This window comes from Thalassophryne amazonica, chromosome 3 (assembly GCF_902500255.1).
Source record: "Thalassophryne amazonica chromosome 3, fThaAma1.1, whole genome shotgun sequence".
Lineage (NCBI taxonomy): Eukaryota > Metazoa > Chordata > Actinopteri > Batrachoidiformes > Batrachoididae > Thalassophryne > Thalassophryne amazonica.
Window position 1 is genome coordinate 64,029,215 of NC_047105.1, and position 15,710 is coordinate 64,044,924.

The 15,710-nt window shown below is 48.9% G+C and overlaps 1 protein-coding gene across 1 annotated transcript in view; it reads right to left on the reverse strand.

Moving 5' to 3' along the window:
* Positions 1–15,018, reverse strand: part of LOC117506886 (von Willebrand factor A domain-containing protein 1-like) — a 100,255-nt gene extending 85,237 nt beyond the window's left edge. Inside the window, exon 1 of the mRNA XM_034166552.1 lies at positions 14,818–15,018. Within this exon, the coding sequence (XP_034022443.1) occupies positions 14,818–14,896 (79 nt within the window). The 5' untranslated portion in view covers positions 14,897–15,018. The remainder of the gene's footprint in view (positions 1–14,817) is intronic.
* Positions 15,019–15,710: the final 692 nt, after the last annotated feature.

Sequence of the window (15,710 nt, forward strand, 5' to 3'; positions counted from 1 at the left end):
AATACTGGAAGCCCCGGCCCATCCTACGGACATCCAAGAGCCGGCGCACAGTCCAAGCCGGCTCGCCATCGATGATCCGGGCAGGAGGCGGCGCCGGACCCGGAGCACAGAGGGGTGAGGTGTGATGCGACTTTATCCGGGACACATGGAAAACAGGATGGATCCGCAGTGAGGCCGGAAGCTGAAGCCTCACTGCGGCTGGACTGATGACCTTAAGGATTCTGAAGGGACCGATGTAACGGTCCTGTAGTTTAGGGGAGTCCACTTTCAGGGGAATGTCCTTTGTGGACAACCACACCTCCTGCCCAGGCCGATACGCAGGGGCCGGGGTCCGCCGACGGTCTGCATGGGCTTTTGCCCTCGTCCGGGCCTTTAGCAAAGCAGAACGGGCGGCGCGCCACACCCGACGGCACTTCCGCAGGTGGGCCTGGACCAAGGACACACCGACCTCTCCCTCAACCACCGGAAACAACGGGGGCTGATACCCCAGACACACCTCAAAAGGGGAGAGGCCGGTGGCTGAAGACACCTGGCTGTTATGGGCATACTCAATCCAGGCCAAATGGGTACTCCAGGCCGCCGGGTGCGCGGCCGTCACGCAGCGCAGGGCCTGTTCTACCTCCTGATTGACCCGTTCTGCTTGCCCGTTGGTCTGAGGATGATACCCGGACGAGAGACTCACCGTGGCCCCCAGTTCCCGGCAGAAGCTCCTCCAGACTAGCGAGGAGAACTGGGGACCGCGGTCGGAGACGATGTCTGTTGGAATCCCATGCAGCCGGACGACGTGGTGGACCAGGAGGTCCGCTGTCTCCTGGGCAGTCGGGAGCTTCGGGAGGGCCACGATGACAGGAGAACTTGGAGCCGTGACAGAAGTCCAGGACTGCAGCCCTGGCCTCTGGTGGGACGTAAAGTTTGTTCTTCGGCCCAGTTCCGGGATCCGGGCTCCGTGCCAGGGCCTCCCGGACGGTTTTCTCTACGTCCCAGGTGAGGGTGGCCACGATAGCGGACTCCGGGATGATAGGTTCCGGTGGATCCGACAACTCCGTTTTGACTTCGTCTTCATGCACCCGGGACAAGGCATCCGATCTCTGGTTTTTGGTCCCGGGGCGGTAGGTGATCCGGAAGTCAAACGGCCGAAGAACAGTGACCAGCGGGCTTGCCTGGGGTTCAGCCGCTTGGCGGTCCTGATATACTCCAGGTTCCGGTGGTCAGTGAAAACCATGAATGGCACGGACGTTCCCTCCAACAGATGTCTCCACTCTTCAAGAGCCTCTTTCACCGCAAGGAGTTCTCGATTGCCGACGTCATAGTTCCGTTCAGCCGGGGTCAACCTGCGTGAAAAGTAGGCACACGGGTGAAGTACCTTATCGGTCTCTCCACTCTGGGACAGCACGGCTCCTATCCCTGAGTCAGAGGCGTCCACTTCAACCATGAACTGGCGGCTAGGGTCGGGCTGCACCAAAACTGGCGCAGTAGAGAACCGTCGTTTCAACTCCTTGAACGCAGCTTCGCACCGATCCGACCAGGTGAAGGGGACTTTTGGAGAGGTCAGGGCTGTCAAGGGGCTAACTACCTGACTGTAGCCCTTAATGAACCTCCTATAGAAATTAGCGAAGCCGAGGAACTGTTGCAGCTTCCTACGGCTTGTTGGTTGGGGCCAATCTCTCACCGCCGCAACCTTGGCCGGATCAGGGGTGACGGAGTTAGAGGAGATGATAAACCCCAGGAAGGACAAAGACGTGCGGTGAAACTCGCACTTCTCGCCCTTCACAAACAGTCGGTTCTCTAACAACCGCTGCAGGACCTGACGTACATGCTGGACATGGGTCTCAGGATCCGGAGAAAAGATGAGAATATCGTCCAGATATATGAAGACGAATCGGTGCAGGAAGTCCCGCAAGACGTCGTTAACCAAGGCTTGGAACGTCGCGGGGGCGTTGGTGAGGCCAAACGGCATGACCAGGTACTCAAAGTGACCTAATGGGGTGTTAAATGCCGTCTTCCATTCGTCTCCCTTCCGGATCCGAACCAGGTGATACGCATTTCTAAGATCCAGCTTAGTAAAGATTTTGGCTCCATGCAGGGGGGTGAACACGGAATCTAACAATGGCAACGGTATCGGTTGTGAACCGTAATCTCATTCAGCCCCTGTAATCAATACATGGACGAAGTCCGCCATCTTTCTTGCCCACAAAAAAGAAACCTGCCCCCATCGGGGAGGTGGAGTTCCGGATCAGCCCGGCAGCTAATGAGTCCCGGATGTAGGTCTCCATTGATTCGCGCTCAGGTCGTGAGAGGTTGTACAGCCTGCTGGACGGGAACTCAGCGCCTGGAACCAAATCAATGGCACAATTGTACGGACGGTGCAGGGGAAGGGTGAGTGCCAGATCCTTACTGAAGACGTCAGCAAGATCGTGGTACTCAACCGGCACTGCCGTCAGATTGGGAGGGACTTTGACCTCCTCCTTAGCCTGTGAACCGGGAGGAACTGAGGATCCTAAACACCCCCGATGGCAGGTTTGCTCCACTGAACCACCACCCCAGACGGCCAATCAATCCGGGATTGTGCTTCAACATTCATGGGATGCCCAAAATCACGCGGGAGGTAGAAGGAGTTACAAAAAACTCAATCTCCTCCCGGTGGTTTCCAGACAACCACCAGAGTTACTGGTTGTGTCTTGTGTGTGAGTAAAGGGAGGAGGGTGCCATCTAGTGCCCGCACCTGCAACGGCGAAGGAAGCGCCACCAGAGGGAGCCCTACCTCCCTTGCCCATCTGCTGTCTAGCAGATTCCCTTCTGACCCCGTGTCCACCAGTGCTCGGGCCTTGAAGGGTTAAATCCCCGCTCAGGATTGTGACTGGGAGTCGTGTGGCAATTTGTGTGTGTCTCACTTGAATGTTTTGACCCCCCCTTAGCCCAGTCTCTAAGGGCGAGTGTTGTCGTTTTGGCCATTTGGGGCAGTTCTCTGTGTGTGCTCAGTTGAGCTGCAGAGAAAACACTCTCCACGGATCAGCCTCCCCATTTTGGCCCTGTGTGTTTCCCTAACAACGTCAGCAGGGGGAGCTGTTGCCCCACAAAGCGCTGCGGCTGTGGAGCGTGGGGAGGGCGGCCCCTTTCGAACCCGGAAGGGAGAGGGGCGGCGCGTATCCGGTCACGTCCTTCGCCTCGCTCCCGACGGCATTCCTCCAACCGATTGTCTAACCGTATAAACGAGATCGATAAGCCCATCTAAATCCCGCGGTTCCTCCTTAGCTACAGCTGCTCCTTCAGAACCAACGACAGTCCGTTTATGAAGGCGGCGCGGAGCGCAACATTATTCCAGCCGGACCTCGCAGCCGCGATGCGGAAGTTGACTGCATAAGCGGCTGCGCTCTCGCGTCCCTGTCTCATTGACAGCAGCACGGTTGAAGCGGTCTCTCCTCTGTTAGGGTGATCAAACACTGTTCTGAACTCCCCCACAACCCCAGTGTATGCTGATAACAACCGTGAGTTCTGTTCCCAGAGCGCCGTAGCCCAGGCGCGTGCTTTACCCCGAAGCAGAGCAATCACATAAGCTATTTACTAGCATCTGACGCGTACATGACGGGACGTTGTGCGAAGACGAGCGAACACTGCATAAGAAAATCCGCGCACAGTCTCACACAACCTCCGTATGGCTCAGGAGGGCTTATGTATGCTTCAGGGGATGGTGGGAGGGGTTGTTGAACCACCACTGGAACGTTTATATCCAGCACAGGGTCAGCAGGAGGACGAGCTGCAGCAGCGCCCTGAGCGCTCGCCGCCATCTGTGCGGAGAGAGAGCCTCCACCCTGCGGTTTCAGGAGGATGTTTTGCTCAGTCATTTGATCCAACCGAGCCGTAAAGGCGGTGAGAATGTGCTGCAGCTCACCAATCACGTCTCCTGCAGACGCCTGTGCTCCCTGCTCTCCCATTGGTCGTTCAACAGCCGGGTGACGCCCCTCGGAGTCCATGACGCTGGCCGAGATATCCTGTTGGGAAAGTGTAGGAACACGGACCCACAACAGGGGGCGCAAATGAACGGACAATGGAGGAAGTCAAATAACAACACTTTACTGGTGTGAATAAGCACAACAAACACAACAGATTACAACAATAGACAAAGAAGTCAATTCACAAATGTGTCACGTGGGCAGGCTCGAAGATAAGAGACGTCTGTCCAAAGCAGAACCGGAACCACACGATTTCCTCCGCCACCAAACCCCGGGAATACTGGAGCCGCCAAGTCCCGAACTCCCAGGTGGCCACTGCCTCCGCGTGTCGGATCTGGTACTGCTGGCGAGGAACAAAAACAGTTAAATGTGGGTGCGTTTGCACCCAGCAACCCGTATGGCGGGAAAACCACCTCCACCTCTCGTCGGAAGAATGTCTGCTATTTAACGCACAAAAGTAACAAAGTGTTAATGTCAAAAGACAACACAGTCGGCTGAGTACTGTACCTCCTAGGTAGAGCGATATCTCGGCAAAGAGGTGGAGATGTCGTCTTGCTGATATACCACTGCTGATCAGATGATTGGTGACAGCTGTCGTAGGCTGAGAAGTGACAGCTGTCACCCCGGCTGCTCCTGTGAGGCGGCAGCGCCCTCTGGTGCCTGGAGCCCGCACTCCACACAGGGCGCCCTCTGGTGGTGGTGGGCGAGCAGTACCTCCTCTTCAGCGGCCCACACAACACATTCTCTAAATCCACAAACACACAATGCAACTCCTTCTGTAGTGCCCTTTCTATGCATGAAAACATGCATTTCTTCAACTCGTTTTCACCTCTTTTCTAAGCCTAGCTTCCACTATTTTTTTCTCATGACTTCATGCTATGGCTGATCAACTGTATGCCTCTGTAGTTATTGCAGCTCTGCACATCACATATCACCCCAATAGAGCGCTTCGCTCTCAGACTGCAGGCTTACTTGTAGTTCCTAGGGTTTGTAAGAGTAGAATGGGAGGCAGAGCCTTCAGCTTTCAGGCTCCTCTCCTGTGGAACCAGCTCCCAATTCGGATCAGGGAGACAGACACCCTCTCTACTTTTAAGATTAGGCTTAAAACTTTCCTTTTTGCTAAAGCTTATAGTTAGGGCTGGATCAGGTGACCCTGAACCATCCCTTAGTTATGCTGCTATAGACTTAGACTGCTGGGGGGTTCCCATTTCTTTCTCTTTTTGCTCTGTATGCACCACTCTGCATTTAATCATTAGTGATCGATCTCTGCTCCCCTCCACAGCATGTCTTTTTCCTGGTTCTCTCCCTCAGCCCCAACCAGTCCCAGCAGAAGACTGCCCCTCCCTGAGCCTGGTTCTGCTGGAGGTTTCTTCCTGTTAAAAGGGAGTTTTTCCTTCCCACTGTAGCCAAGTGCTTGCTCACAGGGGGTCGTTTGACCGTTGGGGTTTTACATAATTATTGTATGGCCTTGCCTTACAATATAAAGCGCCTTGGGGCAACTGTTTGTTGTGATTTGGCGCTATATAAAAAAAAATTGATTGATTGATCACCTTTGTTCTTAAAAAATCAGAATCAAGGCACTTCTTCTCCACTCCTCAGGCACCCTCTCACCCTCTCACTTTCCAAGACTTAATTAAACAATCTGGTTAAAACACCCCACTGCCATCTTTCATAAACATTTCCATGTCTCCAATGGGTATGTCATCTGGACCAACTGCCTTTCCACTCTTCATCCCCCTTTCTAGCTGTCTTTGCTTCATTCTTACTAATCCATTGCACTTCCTGATTCACTTTGTCCACATTGTGCAGCCTTTTCTCGCTTTCATTTATAGTACATTCATAGTACTTCCTCCACCTTCTCAACAAACTCTCCTCACTTGTCAGCACATTTCCATCTGCATCCTTATCATCCTAACGTCCTGCAAATCCTTTCCAGTTTGGTCCCTCTGCCTAACAAATTGGTACAAGTCCTTTTCAAAGGTCACATAAAGCTCACCATACTGTTTTGTTAGTCTTTGTCACGGCTCTCTTTACCTTTCACCACATCTGCTTGTAATGCTGTCTGCTTCACCTCTGTGACTATTCCAAATTCCTTTTTGCCACTCTATCCCCTTACACTTTCTGTGCTTCCTCTTTTCACCACCATCCCACTAGACATTAGACATCTTATTGACATGCAGATCATGTCTATGTTGCGTATGTAGGGTTCCATAGAACATCCATAAGATGTCTGATGTTTAGTGGGATGTCTCCTGGTCTCCCTTCCTCTGTCCAGCTCTGACTGCCTCTCACCACTTTTCACCAGCTGTCCTTTATCCAGCATCTCTTTACCGCCATCCATCTCCCTCCCTGATTTTTGTGTGACAGTCTTCCTATTTCAAACCTCCATCTGGTACTGACATGTAATGAAACATTCATCCATCCATCCATCCATCCATTTTCTTCCGCTTTATCCGGAGTCGGTTCGCGGGGGCAGCAGCTCAAGCAAAGCGCCCAGACCTCCCGATCCACACACACCTCCCCCAGCTCCTCCGGGGGAACCCAAGGCAGTCCCAAGCCAGTCCGAGAGATGTAATCCTTCCAGCGTGTCCTGGGTCTTCACCGGGCCTCTCCCAATTGGACGTGCCCGGAACACCTCTCCAGCGAGGCGTCCAGGGGGCATCCGGGGGAAAAGATGCCCGAGCCACCTCAACTGACTCCTTTCGACATGGAGGAGCAAGCGGCTCGACTCGAGCTCCTCCCGAGTGACCGAGCTCCTCACCCTATCTTTAAGGGAGCGCCCAGCCACCCTGCGGAGGAGGAAACTCATCTCGGCCACTTGTACCCGCGATCTCGTTCTTTCGGTCATGAGCCAATCTCATGACCATAGGTGAGGATCGGAACGTAGATCGATCGGTAAATGGAGAGCTTTGCCCCCCTACTCAGCTCTCTCTTCACCACGACGGTCTGATACAGCGACCGCATCACTGCAGACGCTTGCACCGATCCGTCTATTGATCTCACACTCCATCCGTCCCTCACTCGTGAACAATACCCCGAGATACTTAAACTCCTCCACTTGAGGCAAGGACACTCACCGACCTGAAGAGGGCAAAGCACCTTTTTCCAGGACGAGAACCATGGCCTCGGATTTGGAGGTGCTGATTTTCATCCCGGACGCCTCACACTCGGCTGCAAACCACCCCAGTCATGCTGAAGGTCCTGATTTGACGAAGCCAACAGAACCACATCGTCCGCAAACAGCAGAGACGAGATTCTGTGGTTCCCAAACCAGACCCCCTCTACACCCTGGCTGCACCTAGAAATTCTGTCCATAAAAATAATGAACAGAACCGGTGACAAAGGGCAGCCCTGGCGGAGGCCAACTGCACTAGAAACAGGTTTGACTTTACCTACCGGCAATGCGAACCAAGCTCCTGCTGCGGTCGTACAGGGACCGGATAGCCCTTAGCAAAGGAACCCGGACCCTGTACTCCCGGAGCACTCCCCACAGGGTGCCCCGAGGGACACGGTCGAACGCCTTCTCCAGATCCACAAAACACATGTGGACTGGTTGGGCGAACTCCCATGAACCCTCGAGCACCCGATGGAGCACGTAGAGCTGGTCCAGTGTGCTGCGACCAGGACGAAAACCACACTGCTCCTCCTGAATCCGAGGTTCGACCATCGGTCAAATTCTCCTCTCCAGTACTCTGGAATAGACCTTACCGGGGAAGCTGAGGAGTGTGATCCCCCTATAGTTGGAACACACCCTCCGGTTCCCCCTTCTTAAACAGAGGGACCACCACCCCGGTCCTGCCAATCCAGAGGCACTGTCCCCGATCGCCACGCGATGTTGCAGAGGCGTGTCAGCCAAGACAGTCCCACAACATCCAGAGACTAAGGTACTCAGGACGGATTTCATCCACCCCAGGAGCCTTGCCACCGGGAGCTTTCTAACCACCTCGGTTGACTTCGGCCTGGGTAATGGATGAGTCCGCCTCTGGGTCCCCAGTCTCTGCTTCCTCTTCGGAAGATGTGACGATGGGATTGAGGAGATCCTCGAAGTACTCCTTCCACCGCCCAACAACATCCCCAGTCAGGGTCAACAGCTCCCCACCCGCCCCGTAAACAGTGCCGGTGGAGAGCTGCTTCCGCCTTCTGAGGCGTCGGATGGTTTGCCAGAATCTCTTCGAGGCCGACCGATAGTTCTCCTCCATAGCCTCCCCGAAACTCCTCCCAGACCCGAGTTTTTGCCTCTGCGACCGCATGGGCTGCGGCACGCTAGCCTGCCGGTACCTGTCAGCTGCCTCTGGGGTCCCACCTACCAACAAAGATAAGTACGACTCCTTCTTCAGCTATTGAAACATTTCAGTTTGCTTAAAAAGTGATGCAAATTATTGGTTGAGCTCTGAAAGTGCTTGCATAGTCTTGGCTGTTTTGAATTTTTCTAAACTGATCCTGTGACCTTTGACCTACAGTGGTCTGCCACCATAACGTTATGACTAAATGCAACAGATGGTGTAAACTATTCTCTTTACATTTTTGTGTTGGCCCCTGTATGCTGACACTGGATTGTTAGTGTTGCTTTGCAGACTTAGGTGGAACCAATTAGGTCAAATTTGGCCCATGGACATTGAAATGAGTGACAGTAAATTACAAAAAATTGCACACATTCCTTGTGAGCTGTTTCAGAATGTCTAACATCCATATTAAGTCACAACATTACTTTTAATTAGGTGAGCGGGCACAGAGCTTTGACAAAAATGAGCATGAACAACAGAAGGCATATTGTCCTTCAAAATACAGTAATAATAATCATCCTCTAAAAAACTGGGCAAAAACGCATAAGATATAGGGAAGTGTTTACTTTGTTGGAAGTGAAAATTTGGCATTGCTCTGAATTTGACACAGAGGGTATTGATGGAGATGGATAATGCTGATGGAGGAAGCATCTTGAAAGTTTGCATGAAAGGGCACATTTTATTTTGCATAGAATTCAAAAAAGCTATATATTTTAAGAAAACCAAGCTTTCACACCATGCGAAGAATGCTGGTTATTGTAATGGCCCATTCACACTTAATATGAATGAGGCCAAATGGCGCACAAAGTAGGATTAGAATATTCAAATGGCACTCGTGACAAATTGGAGCTGCACTCGAATGCCTCATACAGCAGTCGCCAAACCCATTTGGGCACAGCACATGTACTCCACATTTGCGTGTCGGTTGTGCTGGAAGCCCATTTGAATGACGGGCAAGATGAGGTCACGCTGCCATTTGATTGTGCTTGCAACATTCACACGGCATGTCAAAGGCAGGCCGGACAAATTGTGCTGCGGCCAAGCGGCTGCACGAAATCATCGGCCACATCAAACCCTGGTCGAATCAAGGCAGCCTTCACACCAGTGGCCAAATGATGGTGAATGGCGGGGCGAGTGCCCATTCGACCCATTCTCGCTCGGAGTCCAGGTGCCACCCACGAACATCCAGCACTACTCTTGGGGCAGTTAGAAAGGCGGGGTCATTTGCGCAGCCAGCATGAGTAGAGCGCAGGCGACCACTTTCAAGCTGGCTGCCGGAATGGCCCCACCTTTTCTAAGTGCTCCGTGAGTGTGCTGCTTCCCCCCAGCAAACAAATGACGTGTGAGTGTACCATTCCCCCTCCCCACAAGCAACATAAAATGCATGCGAGTGCACCACAAGCCTACATTGTCGAGGTGCGGGTGAGGTGGCAAAGGCTCGAATGGTAGCTGCAGTGCAGTGTGTGTTTGCTGTCAGCGCATGATGGAACATCTGACAACTGTGGAACACCCATTGTGGCATACCAGCATCACCAATCAGTGGCACAGCTAACCAAAAAGTAAGCTTTGATAACAGTTAATCTGCTTACTAAAAAGTTATCCTTTATAAAGCTAAACCAATAAAACCCTAAAAAATTTAGTGGAAGTTACAGATAAAAGCTAAACTGATAACTTTCAGTATTGATTTCAGTATACTGGTAGCTACTGACATAGCAACGAGCCAGGGCTTCTGTATCAGATTAGCTTTCTCTCAGCCAAAGACATCCAGTGACCAAGGAAGAGAAGGGGACAGCAAAGAGACAATAAAGACAATTTCTCTTTACACCATAGAGACTCACCGGCATATCACGCAAGTCATCAACAGGCATACAGTTTTAACTTATGGTTAAAATTTTAACCAAACTAATTCCAGAGAGTTATTTAAATTAGTGTCACGTCTGGTGTTTTATGAAGTGAAAATATCAGCTATATGATTTAGTTTTAAAGTAATGCACTAATGTTGAAGGTTTTAGTCTTTGGACAGACACACATGCTGCAGTGCATAGTAGAGAAACTTGAATCTTCGACTGGACTGGGTTGCTTGACGCGAGGACGTTACGCTTCAAATCGCAGAAACTTCCTCAGGTAGTCTGACTTCTGTCTTGTCTTGTAGAGAAGAATAAACAGAAGCCACAAAAGCTGGAGTTTTAAACCTAACCAGACCCCTCCTACCAAGAGGCAGACTGCTATAGGCTAGTGACTAAACAATAGCTCTAATGAGCAACTATTGTGCTCTAGTTAGCACCCTCCTAATGACAGGGCAGCTGTCCCTCCTAATGATGGGACGGACGCCTTTCCTGATGGCTCTCTTGACAACTCTCCTGATGATGTGAATGACTCATTACCATGAACAAAAGACTGAAACTGCTTTGACCTGAGTACCCCATTGTAAACAGGGGACAAAGCATGTCTCAGACCCCCTCCCTGGTTAAGGCTGGGTTTCAACTTTTACACATAGAATGCCTCCTCGACCCCTCTCTCAAACCATTTCTTCTCTCTGGCTAAGATTTAAACTTCCTTGTCCTCAAACGTGTGGTTAGTCTCTTTAAGGTGGAGATGAACTGCAGATTGAGGTCCACTGGCGCCCTCTCTGCGGTGCTGGATAGCCTTTTGTGTAAAGGTTGCTTAGTCTCACCTACACTCAACAAAAATATAAACGCAACACTTTTGGTTTTGCTCCCATTTTGTATGAGATGAACTCAAAGATCTAAAACTTTTTCCACATACACAATATCACCATTTCCCTCAAATTGTTCACAAACCAGTCTAAATCTGTGATAGTGAGCACTTCTCCTTTGCTGAGATAATCCATCCCACCTCACAGGTGTGCCATATCAAGATGCTGATTAGACACCATGATTAGTGCACAGGTGTGCCTTAGACTGCCCACAATAAAAGGCCACTCTGAAAGGTGCAGTTTTGTTTTATTGGGGGGGGGGGATACCAGTCAGTATCTGGTGTGACCACCATTTGCCTCATGCAGTGCAACACATCTCCTTCGCATCATCCGTGAAGAGAACACCTCTCCAACGGGCCAAACGCCAGCGAATGTGAGCATTTGCCCACTCAAGTCGGTTACGACGACGAACTGGAGTCAGGTCGAGACCCCGATGAGGACGACGAGCATGCAGATGAGCTTCCCTGAGACGGTTTCTGACAGTTTGTGCAGAAATTCTTTGGTTATGCAAACCGATTGTTTCAGCAGCTGTCCGAGTGGCTGGTCTCAGACGATCTTGGAGGTGAACATGCTGGATTTGGAGGTGAACATGCTGGATGTGGAGGTCCTGGGCTGGCGTGGTTACACATGGTCTGCGGTTGTGAGGCTGGTTGAATGTACTGCCAAATTCTCTGAAACGCCTTTGGAGACGGCTTATGGTAGAGAAATGAACATTCAATACACGAGCAACAGCTCTGGTTGACATTCCTGCTGTCAGCATGCCAATTGCACACTCCCTCAAATCTTGCGACATCTGTGGCATTGTGCTGTGTGATAAAACTGCACCTTTCAGAGTGGCCTTTTATTGTGGGCAGACTAAGGCACACCTGTGCATTAATCATTGTGTCTAATCAGCACTTATTTATCAGATAAAACAACACAGGGACGGCATCAAACACAATACACATTTCACTTATGGTGACAACACGGTAACACTTAACTCACTAAACCAATTGAACTACAAAACACAATAAATCAACAACACTAACAACATTTTTCAACTAACTTGAACCACAGTAACAACATTTAAAACCCCCAAACCCAGAACTCCAATAATGCATTGCTGCACAAGAATTTACAGGTTTAGCGACTAGCCCGGCGATCGCTCCAATTTAATTTTGCTGAGTATCATCATCATGACATTAAATTATTTTCACGATTATGCATTTCTTAATGCAGTTATATGATTGGTTGATTTTACTGCTCATTCATATGTACGAGTGCAGAGTGCATTTATTTATTTTTATTTCCCCTTCCTTTTCCGTGACAACCAGTCACAGCCCTTACAGGACCACGTCATACCTAGCAACGGGGTCAACAATGCCTCCTCACTAACATAGGAGTTTCAGTCTCCTTTCTCAGAGTTGCTGTCAGACACCTCCTGGCTCACTCTAAGCTAAGATTCCTTGCCAGGAAATTTTATGCTGCATTTACACATAACGACGACATGTCACAAATGCCACAAAGTACACATTCTTGGCCACTGATCACAAATATAATGATTTGAGGCAGAGGTGTCAGGTGTCCTCAGGAACTGCTGCAACCTGTTACCATGTGTTACAATTAATGGCACGTGTTGCTGGCAAATTATCAGGAACCATTCCACATGGTCAAGAATAATGTTCTGCGCTGTTGCGCGCCAAAACATGCTCCATAAAAATCACAATATCACACACCAACATGCACTATTAATGCTGCGTTTACACATAATGATGACAAGTCACGAATGCCACAAAGTACACATTCTTGGCCGCTGATCACGAATGTGATGATTCGGGGCAGAGGTGTCAGGTGTCCTCAGGAACTGCTGCAACCTGTTACCACGCATTATGATTAATGGCACGTGTTGCTGGCAGCCTGTTACCACGCATTACGATTAATGGCACGTGTTGCTGGAGAATTATCATACATATCAATTATTATACGCACGGTCAAGAATAGTGTTCCGCGTTGTTGCGCGCTATTGCGCGTAACAGCGCATCGTTAATTTCTGTCACCTTGTGAACGAGGTGAATTGTCTCCACACACCCATATTCATCCAACCGAATTCAGATCGCTCCAGTTTTTCAGAAGAACTTTGTGACTGCATGCATATTTGGGGTCTGTGCCATGGAGTGGCGCAGAGAGGGGAGGACAGAGCCAGATGTGTGGCTTCATGTGGCTGTCGTCTTGCGCATTTTCCCAAACATCAGGCACATGCAGCAGGTGGAACACCTGCAGGAGCGCGCTGAAGAGCACTGAAATGAGAATTTTAGCCGACTTGGTGTCAGCAATCAAAGTGAATGTGGTGGTGCAGCAGGGTTTAATTGTGCGCGCGCTTCTTCTTCCGCTGGACTGGAGGAGGTGCAGAGATGTCTGGCTGCACGTGAGTCCTCTCTGGTTCCTCTGGCTCAGACTTGTTCTCCTGCTCATCGGTTACAACAGCAGGTGGAACACCGGCAGGGGCATCCTGAGGAGCTTCAGCAGGAACTGTGGAACGACATTTGGAGCCGAGTTTAATTGTGCGCACGTGACAGAAAACTGCGCCACTTTCGAGTTGTGTCAAAACTTGACAGTTTCCGTGTCACTTCGTAATAACGTGTGACAGTTTGGGCTCCAAGAACCATCACAGGAATCATTACGAACGTTGTCACGTTCTATTAAGGATCACTCTCATCAAGACGGATCAATACGCTCAGTTGCGACCTCCACGACGTGAGACGAAATGAAGGTGGTGTGTGACATTCGTGGAAGATTTTTTGACAGGCAAAAACATGCTCCACGAATATCAAGAATATCATGCACCAACACGCACTATTAAGAACCTATTCAGATGCATTAAGTCACATTAAGAATGTCAGGAATGTGTCACGAATGACAGAAAAATGACATTCGTACGCTTCTTCGTTATGTGTAAATGCACCTTTAAAAACCTATTCAGATGCGTTATGTCACATTAAGAATTTCAAGTATGCGCCAAGAATGACACAATTATGACATTTGTAACGGTCCTGCCTATGTGTAAATGCAGCATTAGGCTAAGTTAGGAGCTCTCTTAGTGCATACCTGGCCCTGAATTTTTGTTTTATTTTTTTGATGTCCTAAAAAATTTCAAACATGTCAAAACTCAAGGGGCAATAATGTTTTCACAGCACTATAGGTGGCAGTATAACACTTTTTTGTTGTTTTCCAAGGGCTTTGGATGCAAAGTGCCTCATCTTTCCAATCTGTACTCACCAGTGACAGGGATGACATACTGGCTATTGCAGCAGAAATATCCTTGGGGTGTTAAAGGAGTTGGGTACTAGGGGATGCCACCTTTTATTTAAAAAAAAATGCATCATTAGCATACTTTGGCGCCACCTGTTGGACAAAACCCTTGAAGAATTGTCCCAAAATAACTAGCATTTCAATTGAAAATCTTTGCGGATGTGCGTCAATCATTACTCATTTTAAGTTTTGGCTTTTTTTGTCTTGTTTGTTGCATGAGCATGATAGGAACGTCTACAATTATGAACAACTTAATTCATCAAAGTATCAAGCAATTCAGTTACTATTTAAAATGCAACAAAACAAGTTGCAAAATATTTTGGAATTGAAATAATTAAATTATATATAATATCTTTGTACTATGATATGTTTAATTTCATTACTTTTATGCTAATTTATTTAGGCCACCAATACATACCATAATCCAATTAAGCACCCCCTAGTGGCCACAGCCTTCAACTTCACTTCCTTCCCGCAAATTTTCTGGTGCAGTAGATAAGCTATATCATCATAAAGTCTAATTTGTAATTTTATACAAACAATAATTTTAATATTGTTTTGCACTGAGAGGTTCACTTACCTTCAGTTCTACTCATCTGTGTGTTGCCCTGCTGGAATATCATCCAGAGAAAAAGCCCTTCAGCCAAAAAGCCTTTCATTCTTTGTCACCAAAAAGCAAAAAACCTCCAATTAAAGTTTGGTGAAATAACCACTGTATCTTTTCTCATAACATCCCTTCACACAGCTGAGTGGATCTGTGGCAGTTTGAACTCTTCCCCAGTAACTGTGCCCTGTGGAATCATTTCTATGGTGCACCTCTATCTCAGACTTCCTCATGAGATAAAATCTTTGTGTTTTTTTTTGTTTTTTTTTTTGCTCGGTGTCTGGTTTTATGTGACCCGATCTGTTGCTTATGTGCAATCTGAGAGACATTGCCTACATTTATCAGCATATAAAGCGTGTGTATCCTCAGCATAACAATGAAAGGTTGCTCAGAAGGTACAGGTGATGATGTGGAAAATGTGGTTCTGTATACTGTACAGAGAAAACAACAAAAGGGCCTGCCATATCTAACAATGGAAAAGTTACTGGAATGCCATGATAGAAAACACACGGTTTCCTGTCTGCACAGTATGAACTCAATCAATTCCACACAGGTTTGGGTCATATTTTGAGGTCAAAAACATGGTCAAAAACACATGGTGCAAATGCATTTACGGAATGTCACATTTCTATCTGGAGGGTGCATGTTCTGGATTAATGCTTTAAATTATTTAAGGCTATTCTGTAGGCATTTTGTGGGCATATTGTAACATCAACCAGAGTGTCACCTGTCAATCCATGCAAACAGGAGCATGCAAGGCACACAGTGTGGTGGTGTTACAACTCCAAATCAAAAAAGGTTGTGGCAATCATTGTTGTCAGTTACTTAGAAAAAGTAATCCTATTACTTATTACTCCTTGAAAAAGTAA